The sequence below is a fragment of the Cataglyphis hispanica genome, chromosome 11, assembly GCF_021464435.1.
Source record: "Cataglyphis hispanica isolate Lineage 1 chromosome 11, ULB_Chis1_1.0, whole genome shotgun sequence".
Taxonomy (NCBI): domain Eukaryota; kingdom Metazoa; phylum Arthropoda; class Insecta; order Hymenoptera; family Formicidae; genus Cataglyphis; species Cataglyphis hispanica.
Window position 1 is genome coordinate 1,530,119 of NC_065964.1, and position 14,882 is coordinate 1,545,000.

General features: G+C 28.8%; 1 protein-coding gene across 1 annotated transcript; it reads right to left on the reverse strand.

Moving 5' to 3' along the window:
- Window positions 1-8: 8 nt before the first annotated feature.
- Window positions 9-7,283, reverse strand: LOC126852983 (ATP-binding cassette sub-family D member 3). Its single transcript, XM_050598334.1, has 12 exons — window positions 6,943-7,283; window positions 6,822-6,867; window positions 6,569-6,756; window positions 6,409-6,478; window positions 6,121-6,218; window positions 5,411-5,591; window positions 5,118-5,330; window positions 4,967-5,036; window positions 4,372-4,847; window positions 3,556-3,855; window positions 2,950-3,111; window positions 9-2,811 (listed from the first exon to the last, which is right to left on the reverse strand). Exons 1-12 carry the CDS (start codon window positions 7,053-7,055, stop codon window positions 2,734-2,736), a joined length of 1,995 nt encoding a protein of 664 aa, XP_050454291.1. The 5' UTR covers window positions 7,056-7,283; the 3' UTR covers window positions 9-2,733.
- Window positions 7,284-14,882: the final 7,599 nt, after the last annotated feature.

The following is a 14,882-nucleotide window of genomic DNA, read 5'->3' on the forward strand; positions in this document are numbered from 1 at the left end:
AAACCATATTATTTTTCAATCCTTTAATTCTTTTTTCAGAAATCCAGAAATTTATTTATTCAATTTTTCAAACCATATAAATATAAGAAATGTGTTTTTTTTTAATTTTGATTGCTTTTGCTATATATTATACAATCAAAACAATAATTCTTATTGTTTAGATCAATATTTTAAAATATTAATTTTATGAAAATTTTTGTAACATTCTCTCTCTCTCTCTCTCTCTGATATATTTTATAAATATTAAACATATTATTTTATATGATATTTTTGAGTATTATTGAAATATTTTTCAAAACATTTCAAATATTTTTGTTAATGTTATTTTAACACGTTATGAGAAAAATTAAATGCCATGTCTGTCACTCTTATCTTCTTTTTCACATCATCTCATTTTTTACTTAACTTTTGCATTTGATTAAAAAAAAAAATTGATCAATCTAATCAACGTTTCTCACCTTCTATTTCTGATTAGGTCATTTTTAATTTTTATCAGTATGCCATTGAACAATATATATTTATAATAAAATGAATACTGTTTTATAATACGGTAATATTTAAAAAAGGTGCCATTCTTTCAAGTTTTTTTAACCTGGCGCGACTATCTCCAAATTAAGAATGCTAAGAACAATTACTCTGGAGAGGATATTCCAATATGATTTAAATATAATGATGGAGTATCGTCATCACTACGAGCTGTATGGCAATTTTCAAAAATTTCCTTGGAAATAAAATATTCGGGAAAAGAGAGTAAAAAATGGAAAATATTTACAGACAGATATTTACAAATAAAAAAAAAGAATATCACGCACCTTTCATTCGATGATAGATATTAGAAGAGAATTCAAAATTATTTATAAGTACAATATTAGAGAAAAAGCTCTGTATTTTGTATTCCAAAAAAAAAAAACATCCGCAAAAAACGAAGAAAAATTTACAACAGCACGAATTCTTTATATTAATAAAAAGATCTATTTTGTTCTCTCTTTTATATAATTATACTTTTATACTTTTCTTTTTTTTTTGTTCTTCAACGATATCTTTCTTTTGATAGTATAAAAAACATCTCAAGCATCACAAAAAATATCTTAGATAAAGTTTGAAAAATAATCTCAATGTCAATGATATAAAAAATAATTTATTTATACAAATTGACTAAAATTGAATTTATTGATATTATTGATATTTTTAAATTATTCATTTGAAATTTCTTAATAAAGCGATGTGGGGAGTTTTTATTATAATGAATTTGGATCTGGCCTCTTAACTAAGAGAAAATTATTGATGATTTACACGTTTGAATTTAACTTACAAAAACCCCTTTATTTTTTTATAAAATATCATCACATCTGATAATCGATTCCATAAAAATTTTCCTTAAAAAAAAGCACTGATTTCCAGAACTCTCGAAATATCAAAATATATTTCAATGAGTTCCGAAAATAATTCAATGTAACAGGAAGTATTTCAGAGTAGATTCTTATATAAATAAAGTTATTGCATAGAGTGCACCAATTCTTAATTCTATTTAGTTGTATACATTATATATATAATAAAAATATAAGAATAATTTCTTTAAATATTTTGCTATATATATAATATATAGAAAAAATATTGATATTGTCTAATTTGTATTAAAATGGAGCAGAGAGGAAAGAGTTTACAATTGTAATGCAAAAAAAGTATTAAAAAGAATCACAATTTCACGTTCCTCAAAATATTTTTTTGTACCTGACCAATCTTAATTTGCTCTGGAGCTACAATAAATTTTTCTTCATATTATAATAATTTCTTCAGGACTGATATATGTAACCTTTATATACATATAACAATATTAATAATTGTAATCTTACGAAAAACAAACTCTATATTAAATCCTGTCATATACATATGTATATATACACTTTTCCGATATAATACACAACTCTCAATAAACTGACAAGATTACATTTTGAACTTACAGTCTCATTTTTATACATTTTGCAATAAAACTTTTCAACAAATTTATATCTAGCAAATATAATATGGAAAGTCTTAACTTCAATAATTTATCACATACAAAAAATTTTATTAATCACTGGTAATTAATAACTAATTTTATCAATCAATGATAAGTTGAATTTGTATTGCAAATCTATGCACTAGTAAATATATTCTATTTACAGAATTACACTGCATAAAGACCTAAGGATCAGAGGATCTAAAAGTATCATACACATAGGACGAATGTCTACGACGATAGATGTCATAGACATTCTAAGCTCCAAGTGATGCATTCCAGAATTATATTACTGTACCTCATAAGAATATTGGTAGAAAAATATATCATTAATCTAGTTTATACCGATATATTTTAATACGTACTAAATACTGGCCAATCACAGCCATTCCTCCAAAAAATGGAATGGCTGTGATTGATCAGTATAGTATTTAATATTATAGTTTATCGATATAAACTAAGCCATTATGCATTGCAAGTTCAAAGACTTAACTGTATGAAAAAATCAATGACTCTAGAATGGTCGCGTCATTTGCTTTTACTCCACCACTATTCTGTGGCTATATCTTGTATTATTATGCATTTTTATATTTAACACTCATAAATGGTGCAGCTATAAATAATCACTAGTCTTTGTTATTTAAATTTTGTTTAACAGTAAAATTGTTAAATAGGCTAAATTAGATGTCCCTTGCAAGCAGATGCGTTCTCGCGTGTGCAAGGGACGCAAGAATTCACGATCCGAATTCAATCGTGTCATGTTCGATCGGCTTAAATTCGTAGCTTCCTTGACCATCCATATGTAAATAGTACTGAAAACAAAATATATGGAAAAAGTATTAAACAATGAAAAAAAATTATATATAAAAGTTACGACAGGCACATAAAGATAAGTATAAATATGCTAACCATGGAATTAATTAACTTTGAAGAAAAAAACTCGATAATACCTCGTGATGCTTCCAGAGGGAACGACGATGCGAGACTGTAAACAGCGTGATGTTTTCCTGTCTGCAATATCTGTACATGGAATCCTCAACATCGACGCTGACGGCGCTCGTGCACTCATCCAGAATTGCGAATTGCGGTTTGTGATAAAATAACCGAGCCATCTGTGTAATAGAAATAGTTAGTATAAATATTTAATAAACAGCGTGTTATTCTAAGATCGTGAGAGGAATATTCATATAATAAAATATGATGTAATCGCCTTATTTAAATTTAAATATATAATTATGTGTATGTGTGTGTGTGTGCGTACTTGTAGCAAAACTGATGAGTCGATTTAAAAAAGGCACCAAAAAAGAATATGTGTATATATGTATATTCTTTTCTTGCGTCTTTTTTGAAATGACATTTATTTTTGCTACAAGTACGCATACACACACACGCACACACACAAATATATATATATATATATATATATATTCTCTCTGTCTCTTTCTCTGTATATATATACACACACACACAAATATATATATATATATTTGTGTGTGTGTGTGTATATATATATATATACAGAGAAAGAGCAGAGAGAGAGAGAGAGAGAAACTCACCGCTATGCGTTGTTTCTCGCCACCTGATAAAACGTCCATCCAATCGGCGACCGCATCCCAACCTTGTCCTTCACTGTTAGCGAGATTTTCTCTTTCCAGTAGATGAGTCAATTGCACCAATTCCAAGAACTTCTTGAGATCCTCATCATTGGCATTGCCGCGTCTCTTCATCTCAGCTTTCGTGTGGGGATAAATGAACTGGTCTCTCAATGTGCCCAGCGTCATATAAGGACGTTGCGGTATGTAGAATAGTTTACCGCGCGGTGGTTTCGTAATACTTCCTGCCCAGACCGGCCACAGCTAAACGTTACGGATACATAAAATCAATATAGATACAAATCCGATTTTGCCAAAGTCACTTAGCGCTATTTCGTTCACTTAGAATTTCTAATCTATCTCACTCTCTGTATCAGTTATCTGGAAGGAGAATTACATTTCGATTTAATTGACAGTATAACGGAATAAATTTGGAAATATATATATTTCCAAATATAATGATCAGACTTTACTCAATATCTCTTTTATTAAGCGTTAAACAAAAAAATGGATCAAGACTTCTTTTCAGTTTGAACTAATCTACCTTCATACTTCGGGTATCAAAAATTGCCAGACACTCTGTGTATATATATATATATATATATTTATATATATATTTTATATGTTTATTATATATATATATATATATAATATATAAAATATATATATATATTATATATATATATATATATATATATATATATATATATATATATATATATTAGGATGTATGATAAGAGCGAGCAATAAATGAGCACAATAGAGATGTCGAGCACGTACTTCTCCAAGAATTCTAAACATGGAGCTCTTGCCGCAACCATTCGGACCGCAAACCAGCACGTTCATCCCGGACTTCACTTCAAAGGACAGTTCCTTGATAAGTACATCCCCGTTCGGAGTCACCAATGGTACCTTATCGAACCGTATGATGTTATCGCGCGGCACAATTTTGCCGCCACCGGGATAACCGATCGTATTGTTCTTGTGATCGGAAATCATCGTTCTTTCATATTTTCCGGCGTTCAGGTCATCGAGGACCTTCTTGATCTCGGTGACCCGAGCTGTGAATCCCGCCAGTCGCGTCAGTTCTCTGCCGGCCAACACCAATCGACCGACCGCCTCGGCTAGCTTCACCAGCATTCGGCCGTACGTGTAGTACGATTTGAATCTATGATTGGCTGTGCCGGAGAGCACAGGATGATTCTTCTGGAAGAAGGGTATGCTCACCGCGTAGAAGCCGACAATACTAGCAAAATCTGAAAGAAGATAAATGGCAGTGATAATACAAGCAAAAAGCATAAGCGGCCATTGAAAAATAGAAGTAGCGCATATCGTTAACTATGCGATACTATGTAAATAACATTGTATTACATACATTTTGCAACAAAGTTATCTATGATGCCCATGAAAACTTTGAATTCCAGAAATTTACGAAGATGAGTCACCTGAAAAAGAAAATAAAAGGCGATACATAAATAATAACATTGATAAATGTGTATGAATGCAACGTGAACAAACAGGCTTACAAGTTTGTGGAAGCTAGCTAACAACGTTAATTTTTCCCTGTTATTTCCTCCATAGAAGGCTACTTCCTCCGAGTTGGTGATCAATCTTGAATTTATATGACGATACTCCCCTTCCAGTCGTTGTTCTTTGACAGTCATAGCTCCGATAGGTTTGCGAAGATGGGTCGAAAACGTCCCAGCTATTACCAGATAGGAGAGTATAAATAATGGCGTCTGCAATAAAATAATATTATAAATACTATTATAAAATATTATCGCTAAATAATCATGAGGACAATATTTATACTGCATACCTGTCCACCAATGGTAGAAGTTAATTTATATACATAGATACAGATGTCTAATACAGGCTTTGCTATATTGCTATAAAGATCTGTACAGCTATCGCAAAACTTATCAATGTCAGTGGTCAAGAGTTGATCCGGATTCGAGATACGAGTGTCCAAATTACTCATTTTGTAATAGGTAAAGCCTCTGTACAAAAGGATACTTGTTTGTTAAATATTTAAATTATTTTCTATATTAACTTTATTATGTATATGGTTATTTTTATAAATTGTATATATTATATGTATAAATTATTTTATTATGTATATATATATATATATATATATATATATATATATATAAATTATTTCAGTCATGAATTATTTAAAAAAAAATTTAACTATTGCCAGTATAAATAATGTTTGAATATCTTGCAGAGTCATGCATGTATGTAAATGATACGTGCATCACATTAATCAATATACATTACCTTTGATATCATTGTTTTATTATGAATGAGATTGTTGATTAAGATTAATGGAAATAAGAATATGTAAATTAACAATATCGGCATATGAGTTTTTTATAAGTACAATCTCTTTACATGCAAAAAGCCTAAACCTTTCATAAGACACTAGTCTATAAAAATTCGACGTTTCATAAAAAACTTAATTTTGCAGAGAAACATATATACCTAGGGCAAAGAAAAAAGATAGAAAATGTATCAGTTACTTACTTAAGATAATATTCCAGCAAGTGACGTGTGATGTTTGTACGTAATCTTAATTTTACTTCGCCTAAGCCATATTTCATTACATTATTCACGATCGATATCTAAATAAATACAATTACATTTAACATGACATATCAGTTCTTTAAATTGCAAAACTCTAACATTAAAATGCTCTGTTTGTATGCCTAAATAATTTGAATTGTTAAATAAGTTCAATAAGTTAAATAAATTCAATTGTCAAACAATGAAAGCAATCCTTAAATAAATTGTACAGCAACATATTCTACTTACCACTGGTATCGCAGCTGCAAAATTTAACAAGTGATTCCTAAATAATGGTTCGTTCATGCTGACAATCGATCTGGTGGCATATAAGGTTTTAAATCAGAGAAATAAGATTTCTCATCCATATAATGGATCACTAATACAAGATCAAGAATACTGCACCTACGTTTCTATCAGAGTTGCTTTATTAATCAACCACAGATCACACAAGGTCCTAGTGATCAGGGCAGCTGCCACCAGAAGAACATAGCCAAATTCTGGTGACATTACACCAGGGATACCGATCTTGAGTAACTGATATAGCTTGCGGAAGAAGACGGCGTTCACTTGAGCCTTGGGGCTCTTCGGTTTCTCCTACGGAGGGACAATTAATGTGATTCCTTGCTTTCAGCTCTTGACATACTACGCTACACTCTTACCTCCTTGATGATATACTGGATGTCGTTGCTGATGGGCCACTGGTTCCTGCAAGACACGTTACATTGTCACAATCTTGAGCTTTAGGGAAACACGAGATGGAATTGCTGTTGCGTAATGTACCTGGTCTTTGGTGCTCGTCTCCTGCTACGATTCCTCAGTATCCATATCAACGTGCTGATCGCGACCGCGCCAGCCAGCGTGCGCTTAGTGGCGAATTTGCTGATCACTGCCATTTCGGAGTCCGCCTATACACGTATCAACCAGTATCAACTACTGCACCGTCCTGGCGCGACGGTTAAACTATCGCGCATCACGCGTAGCGTGACTCGGTGCAAGAGGCTATGCCGGAGCGAGTCGAGCTGAGCCGAATCGAACAGGTTGAAAGTTGGGAGTTGGTGGGAGACTAAAGCAAGATAGAGAGAGAGAGAGAGAGAGAAAGACAGAGAGAGAGAGAGAGAGAGAGAGCGCGAAGTGGGGACAGAGAAAGAGAGAGAGAGAGAGAGAGAGAGAGATGTCGAGCGGATCACAAGTCTGTGATGTTGGTTGAATTAGCTGCTGGCTATGAATCAGCAATATTCCGCGCGTAAACACGTATCTACATAATGTGTCTACATAATAAAATATATCGCCTACTCTCTGTATATTCTCGCGCATGAGATATAAGATATACCCAGTGTTTTGCATTAGATAATATTGAAATCATCTAGATAAAGATAAGATGAAATATATAAATTTTATCTTAGATAAGATAAAAAAGATAATTTATTTCAAATTTATCTAGATGATAATAGATGAAATTAATAAAGCATTTTATTTAAATAATATTTAGACGATATTAACATTGTTTAAAAAAAAATGAAGAAAAAATGTTATAAATATATATTTATCTATAGATTTATTCATTAAATATTTTTTTCCTTTCGCTTTAAGATAATATATTATATAATATATTAATAGAGGAATTGCACAAATCTGGAAAAATCACATTTAGCAGTAAAAATAATAGAAAATTCCAAGCCACAAAGGCAATGATGCAACGCACTTTAGGATTATTTATAGTTTCACAGTAAATGCAGTGTTTATATAGTGATTCTTTAATATAACGATTGAATCTTTGGTTCTCCGTTGGATCTAAATGTAAGAATTAAACATATTAAAAAATCGAAAAGCGCTTTTATTAAGAACTGATTGTAAGTACTGCTGAAAGCAGCCATTCTTATTATTAGATAATTTAAGACAGATAATTTTTTTCTATTTAACATAAGATAAAGATATAGATAATACATCCTAGCTATTATTATCTAGATAAAGATGAGATGAAACAATTGCTTTACGCTAAATGATTATCTAGATAACAACAGACATTAGACATATCTTATTTTTGCGAGTCCCCTCTCCCTTTCTTTTCAGATTTTCTCTTTCCACTTCTCCTTCTTTCACGAATACGATAATCTCTCGCGTAATCAAAGCAGGACTTAACGCACACGCTCCGGGAACACTCGAGATTGCCACTTGGAATCTGATGACACACGTCATTATTTAACAACACGTTGCTTGGAAATAATGATTTTCATTGTTCCGCAAATTACGAATTTTGCAATCCTTTTTCATTCTTTCTATTTATTTCGGAAAATCCATCAAACATGACATGTATAATATATATAGTGTGTTTCAGGTCAGATCAATGAAACTTCAGAGTCTTATAAGAAATTGAATCTGTAATGAAAAAAAAAAAAAAATTCTGTTAAACAATAGCTCGAGAAACACGTTGTTGAAAAGTTATAGCTAATAAACTTTGAAAAATCACGTATTTTTTATAATTTAAAAAAAAATTACTTTAAAAATTAATGAAAATTCTTCATTCAAAAAAAGTAACAAAATAAATCTGATGGGTAATTAAATAACAAATTTAATTACATCAATTTCATTTAATTCTAATAAAGCATTTAAGGTTGTTCCGCAAATCGCAATTTATAAAAAAAAAAAATTAATTATAAGTTAATAAATGTGGTATTATCTACACACAGGAGCGTAGTCAAGATTTGATTTCGGGAGGGGATATTTTTAAAAAATAAAATTACAAAACAACATAATTTTTTTATTAAATAATACATATTAAGCTAAAAGCATGCGTCTAGGTTTTTTTAGATATCTGTCTAGTACCTCTTCTATGTTAATCGACGAAGTTAAATTTTTATGAATGTACATACATTTGTGTCAAATCGTTTAGTCTTACTTCACTTATTATATTTCTTAGGTAGTTTTTAAGAATTCTTAATGTTAAAAATGAACGTTTTGCAGAGACTGTGGTTACAATTTTATTTCTCTTTCCGCCTTCAATCTTTCATTTTCATATTTGGTTTTAAAACTTCGGGGGGAGGGGGAAATTTATCCTCCTAATTAGGGAATCCCTCCCTCTGGCTATGCCACTGATCTACACGTTTGTACAATTTAAAAGCAATTGACCGTCCCGAATGCGATATAATCACTATCAAAAATTGCACCTTCTATGCGTATATACATAAAACAAGATTTTACATGAAAATCTCGTATTTTGAATTTTAATAATTAAAAAAAAATAACAAGAAGGTAATGAAAAATTAATACAAAATAGAAGGATACTTTAGGAATTCTATTTAAAAAAAAACCGAAATTATTGACCGTTTAGTTTCAGAAATACAATAATAAAAAGACCTCACAGTATCATTTCATTTTTGTCATTCACCGAAAGTTAAACAAAGATAGATGATGCTCGCGAACGTTGCGGGCAATTTGCGAGTTGATTTGACAATAGCGTGCACAGAATGTCCAAAAGTTTTTAATCAGTAATCGTAGGTAGTGGTAGTGGGATGTTTTAACTTTTAGAAAATAAAATTTTGAATTGTACTGTCGCGGGACAAAACTACCTTAAAAAAAGATAAGTTTAAAATAACGAAAAAAAAGGAGAGAGTTGAAAAAAACCATTTCGATGGTCTTTGTGTAAACACTACATTCGTAGTGCAAAGTGCAAACATTGCAAATGCTAACATAAAAATAATCTTATTAAATTTTGATCATAACTAATTATTTACAGAGAGTTTATTAGCTACTATTTAACAAAGAATTTCCGCATCTATATATATATTTCTGAACTTTTTTATTCCAAATTTAATTTCCTATAGAATTCTAAAGTTTCCTTGACCTAATCTGGAACATTCTGTATAATAAAGTCTATTTTAAATAATTGCTTGATCGACAATCTGATGTTTTGATGAATTTTAAGAAGATATGTCTCATATATATACATATATATATATATATATATATATATATATATATATATATATATGTCAAAACATTAACATAAGCATAAAATTTGTGTTCTACTATTTCTTCGGAGTAATTGTGCAAAATATCTGAACACAATTCTTGTAACGGTTTGGAAATTATTTAAGTTTGAAGTTTGCACTGATTCTTATAGAAATCGCGTATTTAGTAGTATTTACTTACAAATTTGAGGAAAAAAACATTAAAATTCTATTAAACATTTGTGCAAAATTTAATTTAAATCCACTTATTCGTTTAAAAGTTGTTTATTACAATTGAAGCAAAATACTTATATTAATAACTCAAAATCATTTTGTAAATTATTCGTTTTCTTGTTCGTTTCTGTTTCTTGTTAATTTCAGAGAATAAACACAATCAAAAGTTTTTGTCTAATATAAATTAAGAGAAATATTAATTACAACTTTTTCTTTTAGAAGAAAGACGTTAAAAACCATTATTTTTTGATACACATTATTCTTTAATTTTTTTGATAATCCAGAGATTTATTTATTTGATTTTTCAAACAATATAAATGTAAAAAATAATTTTTTTTTTATTTTGAAACTTTTTTGCATATTTAACTTTTTTTTATATAAAGTTTAACTTTGCTATAAAATATTTCGATACATCTTATCAATTCACATTTGTACAAAATAGTGCGAAAAAATTCTACGATATCTTTTTCGATGATTTCGCAAAAAGAAAAAATACTTCATTTTTTTGTCATTTATAATTTAATATATGCTAAATCTTGAAAAAACGTGCAAAAATTTTATAAATTTTTCGTTAGTTTTTTACATGCAAAATGTTAATTTCCTTTTCATTCCTTTTCCTACAATTTTCCATCCACCTTTCTGTCTCCCTCTTTTTTCTTACAATTTGAATATAGTATATTGTTTCAATTTAAATGTAGATTGTAAAAAAAAGTACAACCAGAAATGAACAAGCCATACTTTTAATTTTTCATGTAAGTTAAAAATATACGAATGTTTAATTTATGGACAACAACAGGATATGAATTTTTACAGTCAGACAATTACATTTTACAATTTTTACATTCAGACAATTATAGTGACATAAATTATCTAAAATAAATTAAAGTAAAAAATCATTTTATGTAGCGTTTTCTTTCAATAAGAAGCTTCGTCGGAAAAAAGTGAATTATGCTAACAATAAATGTATAAAACATAAAACACTAAAATAAATAATATATGTGATTTTACTTATATATGTAATTGTAATACTACATAAAATACTAGTATTTTATGTAGTATTACAATTACATATATAAGTATTTAAGTTAAATACGACATATTAAATTTAACATGACGTATTTGACTTAAATACTTGAATATTTCAATTAAAAAAATAATTATCAGTTGAACACATTTAGTCAAATCAACAATTTTTTTTCTCAGTGTATGGATAAAACCGCGGCGCAATTACATAACTATGCATTAATAAGCATAACTACGTAATAATTATGTAAATATCGTATAATATCGCGTTATGCAAACGTTTAAAGTATCGCGGTGCACATATCAATATATAACGAATAATAAAGATAGACGAGTAAAAAACATAATTAAAATGTATCGGCAATATTAATGACGCGTTTTATGCTATCGAATAAAGGTTGCAACTTTTTTTTTTACTTTATTACGAGTTTGTCGAGTAAAAATAATTTCATAACTTGCCAATGATCGATATCTTTTAATAATTATACGTTTCGCAATGTTTACTATAAAGTAGACAAAAAATATATATTTATATACAATTAATCAAACAGAATTTAAAAAAATATATTTACTAATATATGTGTGTCACGATGATGCAAATTTACAACACAGACAAAACAGGAAAATTTACAAATTGAAATAAAATCGCGTGAGCTTGAAGATATAAATCAAAACATAAAAATTATATAATGATAGGCCAATACCAAAGTCAAAAAAACCGATGTAAAAGCGTGCAAAAATGTATTTAAAAACTAAATACTAATTAAAAAACTAATTAAAAAACTAAATGCAAATAAAACTAAATTTTTTTTCTTTTACTTAAATTTTTAACTTATATTTTTCTAATATTTCCATTTTGTGTGCTTATATTTTATATTTTTTAATTTATTAATTTAATCTTTCTTATCAATCGATGATAGAGAAGATAATGCAAAATTATACCGACTCTTGTTTTTTTTTAATTTGTTCCAATTTGTATTTTTTGTACATTTTATATTCTTATTATAGTTTAATAATCCGATTCTTACTGTGATTAAGGGTATTATTTAAGCAATTTGCATAATGCTTAAATATAGTATATAGTATATAAATAAAAGTATAAATATATTAACGATACTACATATAGTAAAAAAGTTATCAAATAAAAGCTGAGCGCAATTTTATTAGTGCGTAAACTTTTTATTATTAACTCAAATTTAGTATGTTAAATTTTAAATACAAATTTAATTTTTATACAGGGTGTTCTTATAAAATTAAATGTTACAATTAAAAAAAAACTTTGGGAGCGTATAGGGAACCGATAAATTAAAAAAAAAAGTATTTTATAAATTTGTTCGTTTTTGCTTTATTTTGAAGAAAATCGCAAAAAAAGAATCAAAAAAAGCAATCAAAATTTTAAAAAATATATATTTTTTACATTTATACTGTTTTAAAAATCAAATAAATAAATCTGATTGTAAGAAAGATTGTAAAAAGAAATAAAATATCAAAAAATAACATGTTTTTTTAATGTCTTCATAAGAAAAAATAGTAATTAATATTTTTTCTAATTTATGACAAAAACTTTTGTGAATGCTTTTTGAAATCAAGAAACAAAAAAACAAATAATTTATAGAAAAATTTTGATACTACTAGCATATTGCTATAATTTTTAGTAAATAACTTTCAAATCAATAAGTAGATTTAAATCAAGTTTCGCACAAATGTTTAGTAGAATTTTGTTAATACATATTAAAAGTTTTATTTTGATGACAATGTTTTTGTCAAATTCGATGCTATAATATGCGATTTTTCAATACAAACTTTAAACTTAAATAATTTCAAAACCATGAAGAAAACTGTGCTCAGGTTTTGCATAGATACTCAGAAGAAATAATAGAACAGTCTGCAAAACTTTCATGCTTTTGTCAATGCTTTTGTTTTGACATATGACATATACATATCCTTAAAACAACACATTATTAAAATTAGATTTATCGAAAAATATAGTTAGATAAAAATTATGGAGCATGGAATTAAGAGAAAGTAAATTAAAATCCTCCTGAAGTAAAATTAGAGAATTATAAATAACTACATGCGACGTGAGATTAGTGTGTATTCTTGTTTACTTAAATATTTATTACTTATAAATAAGTATACAGTAAATAAGTGAAAAAAGTGAGCTTTTTTCGTTCCACCTTACTTATTATCATTTATTATTAAAGACAACAGAAATATAAATATAAACTAAAATAAATATGATACAATAATCTCGCGTTGTCGCATATTTATTTACAATCTTTTTTCATCATTTCTAATAATTTTAATGTTGTTTTAAGTTTTCTGGTAAAATTTCTTTTTGCTATTTTTTTCGAAACGAGCAAATCTTTAAAGGATTTTTTTATCGATTCCCCACACGCTCCTAAAGTTTTGATATTTAATTTCGAGACACCTTGTATATTGTTATCTATGCTGCGATATCTCAAATGCAAATTGATATTTTTTCATGTTGTAATTTATGCATAATTTCGCTAGAGATGACAGGATAAAAGCGGTTATTAAAGGTTTCAAGATCGTGCAATTACAAGTTTTAAACATAGATTTATTATTTATTTCTCGAGATCCGCACAATTCACACAGACTCTTTTAGAGATTCTTACGTTTCGCTTCAACTCATATGTTATAAGTTTACTATGTTTTTTTTTTTTTTTTTTTGAGCGACGTTCAGTAAAAATAATCTTATTTAAGCAGTAACGAATGACACTTGATTTATGCAAATCTGGAGGTATCAAAATATTTTCTATACGTCACAAGGAAAAACGATGACCCTTCTATCTTTTCTTTTCCGGTTTTCTTTCATGGGGAGCGTTACAAATTCTTCTCAAATACTTCTCCCAAATTTGTCTTCCCTTGTCCTTCTTCTCTTGTTGGAATATATTTTAAGGCCGTGTTTATATTTATATCTCGCAACATAGGAAACCACAATGTGTGTGTGTTTGATCTTGCATACAGTTATTATTGGACTACTTTTATCCGTCAATCTTTCCGGGGCGATTGTAAAACTTACTTAATTGGAGCGATAAATATAATAATACAAGTAATAACGACGGACACAGAAAAGAATGCACACACAAGAGTGTCCCAGAAAAAGAGCACGAATGTTCCTTAACAACACTCTATGGCCAAAAGACATTCAGAAGATATCTGGAGGATATTAAGAGAATGTCTTACACAGATATCTTTCTCTGGATATCCAGAACATGTGTGTTTTTAGAATTCTTTTACCCTCACGTGCATCTTTCTCAACATCCCAGTCGCTTTGCTTGTCGAATTTTCATACACCAGCGGTAAAAGAACGCTGCAACAATCGCTCCATATAAAGCCATACCCTTACACTCTAAGTACACATAGGTATCGACGATAGATTTTGTTTTATATCTTTACACGTATAAGCTCATTACAGTTACGGAAACATCCTAAATCCTGCTCGATGTACTCTCTCTCTCTCTCTCTCTCTCTCTTCTCCTCAATCCTCCT